This window comes from Oncorhynchus clarkii, chromosome 19, assembly GCF_045791955.1.
Source record: "Oncorhynchus clarkii lewisi isolate Uvic-CL-2024 chromosome 19, UVic_Ocla_1.0, whole genome shotgun sequence".
Lineage (NCBI taxonomy): Eukaryota > Metazoa > Chordata > Actinopteri > Salmoniformes > Salmonidae > Oncorhynchus > Oncorhynchus clarkii.
The window spans coordinates 17,813,411-17,825,620 of record NC_092165.1 but is presented as its reverse complement, the minus strand read 5'-3'; the positions used below and the strand labels follow the sequence as shown (position 1 = coordinate 17,825,620).

General features: G+C 43.6%; 1 protein-coding gene across 8 annotated transcripts in view; it reads left to right on the top strand.

Annotated features, from left to right (window-relative positions):
- The first annotated feature begins 3,705 nt into the window (after positions 1 to 3,705).
- Positions 3,706 to 12,210, top strand: part of LOC139374883 (protocadherin Fat 1-like) — a 104,484-nt gene continuing 95,979 nt past the window's right edge. For 7 of the 8 annotated variants that reach the window (XR_011627742.1, XM_071116078.1, XM_071116075.1 and 4 more), the window contains exons 1-2: positions 3,706 to 3,941; positions 7,323 to 10,612. Coding sequence is in view for 7 of the 8 variants with exons in the window: in XM_071116078.1 (XP_070972179.1) it covers positions 7,351 to 10,612 (3,262 nt within the window). In the remaining variant the exon portion in view is untranslated. Of the gene's footprint in view, positions 3,942 to 5,166; positions 5,283 to 7,322; positions 10,613 to 12,210 lie in introns of those variants that run through there. The other variant, XM_071116073.1, reaches the window with a different exon arrangement.

Below are 12,210 nucleotides of genomic sequence, written 5' to 3'. Positions count from 1 at the left end.
AACTGGAAGAGCTCCTTTCAAGACTATCATACCAATGGGACATTAAAAACAGTTATATCTTATGCTTCACAGAGTTGTGGCTGAACGACAACACGGATAATGTACAGTTGGCTGGGTTTTCCGCGCATCAGCAGGACAGAACAGCTACGTCCGGTAATACGAGGGGTGGGGTTTTGTCTATTTGTCAATAACAGCTGGTGCATGATGTCTAATATTAAGGTAATCTTGAGGTATTGCTCGCCTGAGATGGTGTGGTCTACCAATTATCATAAGGTTCTCTATCTACCAATGTATATTTTTCATAGCCATCTATTTACCACCACAAACCAACGCTGGCACTCAGACAAGCTGTATAAGGCCATAAGCAAACAAGAAAATGCTCATCCAGAAGTGGCGCTCCTAGTGACAGGGATTATAATGCAGGCAAACTTAAATTAAAGGTGGATTTTTTGAAGTAGAAGCTTGAATTGTTTGGGCACAGACCTGGATAGTATGACAGAACTTTGCAGGCTATCTCTGCTATCTCTGCATTAGATTGCATTAGTAGAATAAGAGTGCGGCAAAAGGCTAAAAGAACTGGTCGTCTAGTGCGTTCGGAACAGAAAGTGAAAGGAGCAGGTTTCTGGGTGCAGAATAATAGATTCAAGGCTTAATGTACAGACAAGGGTATGGTAGGATGTGAGTACAGTGGAGGTATGCCAAGGCATTGAGTGACGATGAGAGAGGTTTTGTCTTTGTAGAGGTACCATTTAAGCCAGGTGCGGTCACCGCAAGTGTGGGGGGTGGTAAAAAAGGGCTAGCTTATGCATATTGAGCAGGGCTGGAGGCTCTACAGTGAAATAATTCAAAAGTTACTAACCAAAACAACAACAGACAAGGCATATTGACATTAGGGAGAGTCATGTGTAGCCGAGTGATCATAGGGTCCAGTGAGTAGCTAGGCGAGCTGGAGGCACGGCGATTGAGACAGCTATCAGGCCGGGGTTCGCAGGCTAGCAGATGGGCCTCAGGGGGACGTCGCAACGGTAGAGCCTGTTGAAACCCCCTCGGATGGTTATGTCGGCAGACCAGTCGTAATGGATCGGCGAGGCTCCGTGTTGGCAGCAAAGGGTCCAGGCCAATTGGCTAAAGAGGTATTGAAGCCCAGGAATTATCTGATGGATCTCTTCGGCTTGCCGGGAGACGGCCCTAACTCGTGGCTAGCTCCAGGCTAACTGGTGCCTGCTTCGGGACATTTAGCTGGCTAGCTCCTGAAGGGTGTTCTGGTTCTAAAGTATAAAAAATAGCAGATCCATACCACATTGGGTGAGGCAGGTTGCAGGAGAGTATGTGGAAATAGATGGAAATTGATGGATATCCGTAGATGGAAATTGAGATTAACAATATAAAAAAATGTATATGAAATGTATACGAAGAAAAACGATATATACAAGGGACGGTACAAGACAATCAAAACAGACATCCCACTGCTATGCCATCTTGGAAGTCTATCATGGTTCAAACACACCAAAGTCATGAAGAGGGCATGGCAATGCCTTTTCCCCCTCAGGAGATTGAAAAGATTTGTCAGATCTTCAAAACCTTCTACATCGTTGGTTAGAGTGTTGGACCAGTCACCATCCTTGGGGCGGCAGGGTAGCCTAGTGGTTAGAGTGTTGGACCAGTAACCAAAAGGTTGCAAGTTCAAATCCCCGAGCTGACAAGGTACAAATCTGACATTGACTCGGCACCGGCACCCCCCATTGACTCGGCACCTGTTGTTATCATTGTTATTTTATTAACTATTTTCCTGAGAAAAAAAGAAGAAACCCACACACTGCTCTTGATGGTATCACTGCTCTTATATAAGCTTTACATATCGGCCTCAAGGCAAAAAGCTCTGATCAAGGCCTTGAGCCCGATACATAAAGCTTATTATTAAAGAGCAGCGATACTATCATGAGCGGTGTGCGGGTTTCTCATTTTATTCAACTGTTACCTTACACCTGGAAAAAAGATAGCTCAGATGTGCAAGTGACTTTTGAATTTTTAACTCTATTTTCCTAAAACTGCATTGTTGGGTAGGGGCTTGTAAGTAGGCATTTCACAGTAAGGTCTACACCTGTGGCATTCGGTGCGTTTGACAAATTACATTTGAAAGTTTTTTTTTAGCTAGGAGACACAAATCACAGGGAAGAAGTACATTGCTGAAGGCATAGTAAGAGCTATCTTGTCATTGTCATGGCCGTCGAAAGAAGTGGACCAAAGTGCAGCGTGGTGAGCGTACATTCTCCCTTTCATTTAAAAATGTCGCCAACAAAAAAACAAACGAAGAACCAACCATGAAGCTTACAGGGCTATAGTGCCACTAACAAAAGTCACTACCCACCCTGAAAGGAGGGAAAAAGGGCTACCTAAGTATGATTCCCAATCAGAGACACCGATAGACAGCTGTCCCTGATTGAGAACCATACCCGGCCAAAACAAAGAAATACCAAAACATAGAAATTGGAACATAGAATGCCCACCCAAATCACACCCTGACCAAACCAAAATAGAGACATAAAAAGCTCTCTAAGGTCAGGGCGTGACAGTCATGATCCGTGTCGAGTGCCAAGCTAGAGGGTAGGTACCACAACTTAAAGCATAAGTTAAAGTGGGGTTTGAGCACCCTAACCACAACTCTTCTCGAGTCCTTGTTTTAATCCCTGTGATATGTCTGTCAATAGCCAACTGTCAATCATCCTTTTCACGAAAGAATGTTGACAAAGGATGTAGGCTGAAACCCCAATGGAGATAACAAACATTACCCCCACAATCTGATCTTCAATCCTCCATTTAATAGTCATGGTTGGGATTGGATAATCTCTCTCACACATAGAGAGAGAGAGAGAGAGAGAGAGAGAGAGAGAGAGAATGATGCGCACGCAATCAGAGCAACAAGATGTGTGGCTGTTGCCATGTGAAAAGGGCAACCAGTGGAGCACAAACAGCATTGTAAATACCACCAATATTATCTTCCCCTACTTTTCATACTACAACTATTTTCACATTGCTAAAACACTGTACATAGCTGATAATACAGGGCGAACACTTGAAATATTTACTGTTAAATTATAATTTTTTTAAAATTAATGTTGTTTAATGAGGTATTGGTGAATGGACATAGGACAGGGATCAGTATGCACCAGATGACTGGTTCGCATCACACTAAAACGTGCACTTGAGGGTGTGTTAGTTTGTGGCCGACCTGCACACAGCATGGGGTTAACTTCTGGTATGTGGCTGTGACTGCACTGTGGAATAGTAGTCTGTGTTTGGGTTTTCCACTTTCATGCATGTTGACGCTATATATAAAGGGTATATAACATATTTTCCATAGATTGCATTTTACAGTCATTTTATGAGTTCATGCAGACATTTGCAGCCTTATGCAACAATATAACATAAATGATAAACTAAGGTTGTGTAGGCTATGTTCAACAGGGAAAGTAATTGTTATGGTCCTGTAGCAAAGCAATTGAGCATTACCAACGAGTGAATCCTTTTGGCTATTTTATTATTTCAGACTCCTAGTCGCTTTGCTTTCTAGTTGAACTTGTATGGGAATCAGCAAGGAAAGCAACGAAGGCGTGTGAGCCTCGTTACGTCACTGCTTCCTAAAACCGAGGCATCCCGGTAGAAACAGTAGGCTACACTGCTGTTAAACGGAGGTTGCAGCCGAAGTGCACGCAGATGAACGATTGTGGACTCCAAAGTGCCATACACGCTTCATGAAAATGTCGCTTTTACGGATTTCGGAGGAGTTGAAAATGTAAATAATGTGGAATAACCGGTGTCGGATTGGTTCCTGTGTGTCACTTTATCGTTTTCTGCGACATGCTCGCAAACAGAATTTGTCAACATTTTCTGGGATTTATTTGAACAGAACTTTGGAGAGGTAGCGTCATCCAGCTCGTCTGGTAAGTAATCTAGGAAATAGCATTGCTTTACACTGATAGCGTAACGATAATGTATTGCATAAAACAATTGAAAATAGCAAGAGTCTTTCATAATGATCATCATCAACATTATTGACATGATAAACTTCCGAGGAGGCTTTAATAGTACATTTTACTGGTAGCCTATGCTTCACAATCTCCAAGATTCCACTCTCACTACACACACACACACACACACACACACACACACACACACACACACACACACACACACACACAATAAAGTTATGGGTGAGCAGCAGCATGTGCCGTCCAGAGCGCAGTGCTTTGGAGAGAAAATAGCCTGAACAATAGTGAGAGAGCGCCATCAATCGCATATCGGTCACACTCCCATGCGCACGAATTCGGGAATAATATATTATTGCACATTTATTACTACGACTATTCCAACGTGAAGATTTGAATACCATGCGTGTAAATGTGCACTGCCTCTCGTTGCACACGTCGAAATTAAATTTGAGGTTGTAAATAGCAAAACACTTTTTCCCCCACATAGGCTCATAATAAAACGTTGTAGGATATTTGAACCTCACTACTGTATTGGCCATTGTTTAGATTAATAGGGACACCATTCACACAAACGGTATTTAAAAAAAATTAAACATACACCCAAAAAACTATTTCAATTTGCTTGGATTACCTCAAACAATATTGGCACCGTGCGTAAATGTGCCAAAACATTGTGTAAGCCTACATTGGGGGAATACATTGTAATGTTCACTTTATGGATGCATGTAACATGCAATCATATAGGATAATAGTGCATAGGTATTGGCATGATTTTTCCCTATGAAATGATATTTTAAATGATTTGCCTATTAATATATCCAGCCTGCATCACATCCGGCAGTGATTGGGAGTCCCATAGGGTGGCGCACAATTGGCCCAGCGTCGTCCGGGTTTGACCGGAGTAGGCCGTCACTGTAAATAATACATTGTACTTAAACTGACTTGCCTAGTTAAATCAAGGTTACATAAAAATACATAATAATAGTAATTATAGCCTAGGAAGGAATAAATCATTGAAATTAGATTAGGAAATAGAGCCGATCAAAATGAACCGTTATCTCGGTTCTTAAAGCGGGGGAGCGAGCTGGTTGTTTTATCTTCATGCCAGCAAAGTAGATCCGGGCGTGCGCAACGCGGAGAGATACTGGGCGAATTCAGTGTTGAAGAAAGGGAGCAACGAGAAGAAGTGGAAAGAGTCGCGGAGAGGGAAGTCCACGTAGTTACCATGCAGACATTCGTACCTTACAAACTACATGAAAAACCACCAAATCCACGCCGTTAATGAGGCAATAGGTATGTAATGTGATGTGTTTGTTGTAGCGCTTTCCCTGTGAATGAGCAAGTTGTTTTTGTGGTTTGTGAATTGGAGTTTATAAAAGTTGAGATAGTCCGACAGGACTAGTTCTCTGTCAGTGGCGCTCGAGCAGTGGACAGAAATCACAGAGCCCTTTTCTTCCTCCAGTGAAGTTTAACGTTTTAAAGTGTTTAGGAAAGGTATTAAATAGACTACTATCGAAATGAGAGGCTTTGGAAGTTGGTCACTGTTTTACGCCTTTTGTTTATGTGTGGGAATCGTTTTACACATTGTGTTGTGTTGGCGGTTCGGGCATTGTTGCCATTTCTTTAAACAATCCATACATCTGGCTCCCGCACGGCTGCGGTGTCTACGTGAAATGAATTGGAATGGGGACCGCTGGTGGATGTGTTGGACAATTAAACAACAGACAGCAAGCAATGATTTTCACGAAGCTTTAGTTTTTGTCTTTTGCCATCCTCCAAGAATATGAATTCAGCAAAAAAAAGTTCATTATTCTATATAACATGGAAAAACATGTATATATATATATATATATATATATATATATATATATATATATATATATATATATATTTTTTTTTTTTTTTGTCATTCTTTGATTTGCCAGGAATAGCCTAGTTCAGCAGTCTAAAAATCCTGGATGTGTATACAGACTTAGTTAAAAAAACAAAAAAACATTGTACATGGATTTATTTTACTTACGATTGTTTACTAACCTGATATTACCGTGCCATAAAGCCCTACACTCAAGACATGAATAGATATCCTAATCCTCAGGGGGGAAAAAATATATCCTCAAGGCATACTTTTTTGGTTGTTGAAAGTTCTCATGCATGCATTATGCTACTAGCCTCATAAAATGTATAGATGTAGTCTATTGCCCACATACATTCAGCATGATCTAAGGCAGCAGGACAGCAGTGTCCGTCATTAGGCTGGGATGTGCTTTTCCGGATGGCAACCCTCTAAAAGCCCAAAGAGCAGCGCTGTGTTTATTATAGCACAGCCTACTAGAGAGAAAGTAGAAAAGCTCAGGAACTAAGGCCCCAGAGTCAGTGTAGAAACAGCTTTTCGGGCTAGAATTCAGTTGTTTTGATCATACACTATTTCCAGGCATAATAATGTACTTGTAATATACATGTGAAATCCAATATGAGCACAAACCTGTATGCCTGAATGTCACTTCCTTTCGTGTTAGACCGTCTATTTTGAGTCAGTTTGCATATCTGGTTATGCGAGGACAGTACCACTTTTCCACCATTTCCAACCCTTTCTTCGTGTAATGTATCTGTTTGAGCTATTTTTTTATAATGACATGTAGATCAAAGCATTTCAAAGATGTGCGATTAAAGGCTGGTAGAAGGAATAGTGAAATCTGCTTATCATAGCTTTGAAGTCTGTTTTCGCTTGACCTGTAATGGAATAAGTGAGACTTGAATGCCTTACAGCTATTTGGTCATTACCAATGACCCCCGTCATCATTTCTACATAGAGGGTTGAATTAAATTAGTATATGTTCTGAAGTGAAGAGACTGGTCTCTGAATTGTGCTTTGAAACAGTAAAACATATTTATGTAGTGTGTCTTTTCTGTTAAACCTGTTGCTGAAATATTAAGAGGAATGCCGGCTAAGATAAATAAGTTATTTGGCCTATATCTTTTCTCCCTCTTCCCCTCTAACATAACACCCATTCATCAGCCTGACCATAATTTGTCATGCCATTTAAAGGAGTCCATTGAGGCTCACAGTAAAGAGAGGGATAAGGTTAGAGACCTTTGTCGAGCAGATATTAACAGCAGCCATTCACCGTGCCACTGTAAAACCACAGTTCTCTTAGGAAGGTTCAACATTTAGCCCTTTTGCTTGTTAGCATAAAGACATATATTTTATTATGCTCTTAAATTTTAAGCACTGATCCATCCCTATTGAGATTTTCTGAAAAAGTAATTAAATGTTTAATTTTATGTTTATTTATTTTTAGCTTGATTCTAACCTTCTTTTTTGTGTGTCTCCAGGTGGTTTGGTAGAGAACACGGTACGAAAATGGGGAAATACTTGACTTCACTGCTCGTGCTGCTCCTGCAGCTCCTCTGCGGCTGCACAGGGAACCAAAGGACGGAGAAGGCATTGGTCCTGCAGTTCACTCACTCTGTTTACAATGCCACCATATACGAGAACTCTGCTGCTAAGACCTACTTAGAGAGTCATGCGAAGATGGGCATCTACATCACAGACCCCACCTGGGAGATACGGTACAAAATAGTGTCAGGAGACAATGAGAACCTTTTCAAAGCAGAGGACTACGTCCTGGGAGACTTTAGTTTCCTGAGGATAAGGACCAAAGGAGGCAGCACTGCCATTCTGAACCGGGAGGTTAAAGACCACTACTTGCTCACTGTCAAAGCCGTGGAGAGGGGCACCAACGTGGAGGCTCGCACCCGAGTCAAGGTCCAGGTCCAGGACACCAACGATCTGAGGCCTCTGTTCTCTCCCACCTCCTACAGCGTCTCGCTGCTCGAGAACACGGCCATACGGACCAGTGTGGCCAAGGTCACAGCCACGGACGCCGACATTGGGACGAACGGGGAGTACTACTACAGCTTCCGGGAGTGGACAGATATGTTCGCCGTCCACCCCACAAGCGGGGTGGTGACGCTGACGGGCAAGCTGGATCACGCTGAGACCAAGCTGTATGACCTGGAGATCCTGGCTGTGGACCGAGGCATGAAGCTCTACGGCAGCAGCGGCTTCAGTAGCATGGCCAAGCTGACGGTGAGGGTGGAGCAGGCCAACGAGCACGCGCCTGTCATCACCGCCGTCACCCTGGCGCCCTCGGGCACTGACCGCGACCCTACCTATGCCATAGTGACCGTTGAGGACAACGACCAGGGACCAAATGGGGAGATTGCGTCGTTGAGCGTGGTGGCGGGCGACCCCCTCCAGCAGTTTAAGGCCCTGAGAACTAGTCCCGGGAGCAAGGAGTACAAAATCAAAGCGGTCAAGGATGTAGACTGGGACACCCAGACTTTCGGATACAACCTCACGTTACAGGCCAAGGACAAAGGAAGCCCCCCACAGTTTTCTTCAGCGAAAGTGGTACATGTAACATCCCCACAGTTTAAAGTGGGCCCCCCTAAATTCGAACGTGCTGTTTATAGGGTCAATCTCAGTGAGTTTGCCCCTCTCCATACACCTGTTGCCATGGTAACTGCCTTGCCAAAGTATCCACAGTTAAAGTATGCTTTCAGATATAAGGCAGAGAAGAATCGTTTTGCTATTAATCCAGACACTGGCTTAATCACCACAACTGGACCCATCTATGCAGATTATGCCACACAATTTGAACTACAAGTTATTACCAGTGACAAAAAGGCAGCGACTAAGGTTATCATTGACATTATAGATGTTAACAATAATGCCCCTGAGTTCCAACGGACCTCGTACAAGGCCACTGTGGATGAGAATGTACCCGTAGGGACCAATGTGTTAGCAGTGAAAGCCACTGATCTGGACAGTGGCGAGAACGGATATGTGACCTACAGCATTGCCAACGTGAGCCCGCAGCCGTTTGTCATCGACTACTTCTCTGGTGTCATCAGCACCTCAGAGGAGCTGGATTATGAGCTGATGCCAAGGATTTATAATCTCAAAATTAGGGCTTCAGACTGGGGTACCCCTTTCCGACGGGAGGTGGAGGCATCAGTTACTGTCACACTGAATAACCTGAATGACAATAAGCCTCTATTCGAAAACGTTGATTGTGAAGTCACGGTGCCTAGAGACCATGGCGTGGGAGAGCAGATAACGACGGTGTCTGCTATTGACGCAGATGAATTGCAGCTCGTGCGGTACGACATAAAAGCTGGGAATGATCTTGATCTCTTTGAGTTGAACTCCAACTCGGGTGTGCTTTCTTTGAAACGAACACTGAGCGAGGGGGAGGCAGCTAAAGTGTCCTTCCATAGCTTACACATCAGAGCCAGTGATGGAGAGCATGAGACTGAACCAATGACTATGAACATCACTGTCATCACAGCTCGCAAGCCTGTCCAACTGAAGTGCGTCGACACTGGGGTTGCTACTATGTTGGCAGAAAAGCTGCTTCATGGCACTAAGATCCAAGCCCCAACTGAGCCCGACGATAACTTCATGGACATCCATTCGGTTAACCGCTACTCCCCTCAGTTTGCAGAGTCCTTCCCCAGTGTCATTGAGGTCAAAGAGGACCTTCCGGTTGGGGCTAGGGTAGTCCATCTAAGCGCCTCAGACACAGACAGTGGTTTTAACGGAAAACTGGTGTACGTTATTTCAGGAGGAGATACAGAGAGTCGTTTCATTGTAGATATGAACACCGGTTGGCTTTTGGTTCACACTCCACTGGACAGGGAAACGACGGACCACTACACACTGAACGTCACAGTCTACGATCTAGGAATACCCCAGAAGTCCTCCTCCCGTCATTTAGACGTTAAGATCTTGGATGCTAACGATAATAGTCCGCAGTTCTTGCAAGACTCATATTCGTTGGAAATAAGTGAAAACACACCAGTGGGGACTGAAATCGTCCAGGTGGATTCCACCGATAAGGACCAGGGAGATAACGGAGTAATCAGGTATTCAATTGTGGCCGACACTGACCAGTTTGCCATTGACGAGCTGACTGGAGTAGTGACGGTGAAAAAGACGCTGGATCGCGAGGTTCACCCGGTTTACATTCTGAAGATTGCTGCACGTGACCAGGCCGTTAATGAACCTCAACTCGTGTCTACAGTGTTGCTAAAGGTCATTCTCGAGGACATCAATGACAATCCTCCCAAATTCATCCCGTCAAATTACGGCGTGAAGGTGAGGGAGGACCTCCCGATCGGCACTGTGATTATGTGGCTGGAGGCTCACGACCCGGATGTCGGGCTGTTCAGTCAGGTACGGTACAGCCTCATCGATAACGGGGATGGCAACTTCGATGTGGACAAAGTCAGCGGCGCGGTACGCATCCTGCAGAATCTGGATTACGAGAAAAAGCAGGTGTACAACCTCACGGCGAAAGCCAAGGACAAAGGGAAGCCCATTTCCTTATCGTCAACATGCTTTATTGAGGTGGATGTAGTGGACGTAAACGAGAATCTGTATCGCCCGTGGTTCCCCTCGTTTGTGGATAAGGGATTTATAAAAGAGGACGTCCTCATTGGGACATCTGTAATGAAAGTAACGGCTCAGGACGAAGACAAAGGAAGAGACGGAGAAATACACTACTCCATACGGGACGGTTCTGGCCTAGGGATATTCACCATTGATGAAGAGACTGGTGAGTTTCTCACTTTCTTTTTGCATCTGTCATTACCATATTGCCCCTATGTGGAGGCCCATTTTGTTTATAATTTATTATTTAAGGCACCAAATGGGCATGCATGAATTGTAAATGACTGGGATGCAAAATGGGGTGCAATCCCCTGTATCTGTGCAGACTGTGCTCTTCTGCCCATGCCCCCCCCCCCCCCCCGAAATATCAGCGGTGGGGGTAAATAGTGAATAGAGGTGAGGTTTGCTTCCTGGAGAACTGCTAAGCTTCCTGATTCCTTTCATTTTTCTGTCTGAGCAAAGAGAATTGATGTCAGGAACAGCTGGAGCAGCTGTCTCCTAGACCTGTAGTAGACATTCCAAACTAGTTGCCGTGGAATTAAGAGGGTTGCTTAGGGATTTTACCCACTGACTCCCACTTTCCCACACGAGCACTGTTGTGCTGAACACTGCATTTTGTTTCAATGTTGAAAAACGAGTCATATGCAAATTTAATAATGCTTCATGCTGGCTCATCCCACATGAGATGGAAATTGTTTGCACAATGAAAGAGTTATTTTTCTGTGATTGTCATATCTGCTTTAGTATTGCAAATCTAAATGGTTGTGTTGCTGGCGAAATGCATTTGCTGGCCTCTTTGTGGTCTTACTACAAGGAAAGTAGTAATACTTTTTTTTCAGCTGATCACGGACGTTAAAACACCTGTGCCAAGGGTTTAAAAATAAACAGTCTGGAATTCAAATGGTTTTGCCACAAAAAGCTACTGGTCACCCCCGTTTTGGGTGCGTCAGACCTGAATGCTACCCTTCGTTTTTAAACATAGGTACCATTCTCTGGGTGGCTTAGTGCCAGTTTTTCCCTTTTTAAAATGTATTTCTGCATAGGACTATACATATTTAATGTAAAAATGAAACTTGATGCATAAAACATTAGGTTTTTAGCATATATGTAGTCTATCCCCTAAGTCTGGAAGTTCAATGCAAAGTCTCTGGAAATGTAATTTACAGATTTTAAAGTAACTAAATGAGAAATTGACGAGAGAATGTTAATTTAGATTCAGGTGGAGGCATACACTTTATTAAGTGGAGTAAATTAGTTGGGCCTTCCATGAACCTGTGGGGAAATCACACTTTCTTTGCTGGTAAATTTAGCATGACGGGATGAGCTGGCATGAAGCATTGCTCCTTAAGGACCATCTGTCGGCTATTGTGCCTGTCCAGTCTTAGTGTGATTGTTCTCTCTGGGGTAGTTGTCAGATTGTTGCTTGTAGATAATTCTACCTCTTTTGTTCAAAGATACGGAGGGAAAATGTAAATAGAGCAAACTGGAGCGAGCCTTTGATTCTTGAAATGCAATTTGAAACTCATCTGAGATTGGTTTAAAAATGGCTTCGGTCCCACTCATCAAAGTTTTTGAAACTTTCTCACACACAATGCACTCTTTAGGGAATTGACATTTGAAACAAAGTTTTTATATTTAGGCAACAGAGATTTCTGCTCTGTGGTTTGTTAGTTGAGACTCGGCCCTTGGCTTGGGGCTGTGGATCTTGGGACGAATCTCTGAAGTGTTCTTGTTTCCGTAAGGGACACCCACTTCTTGTTTGAT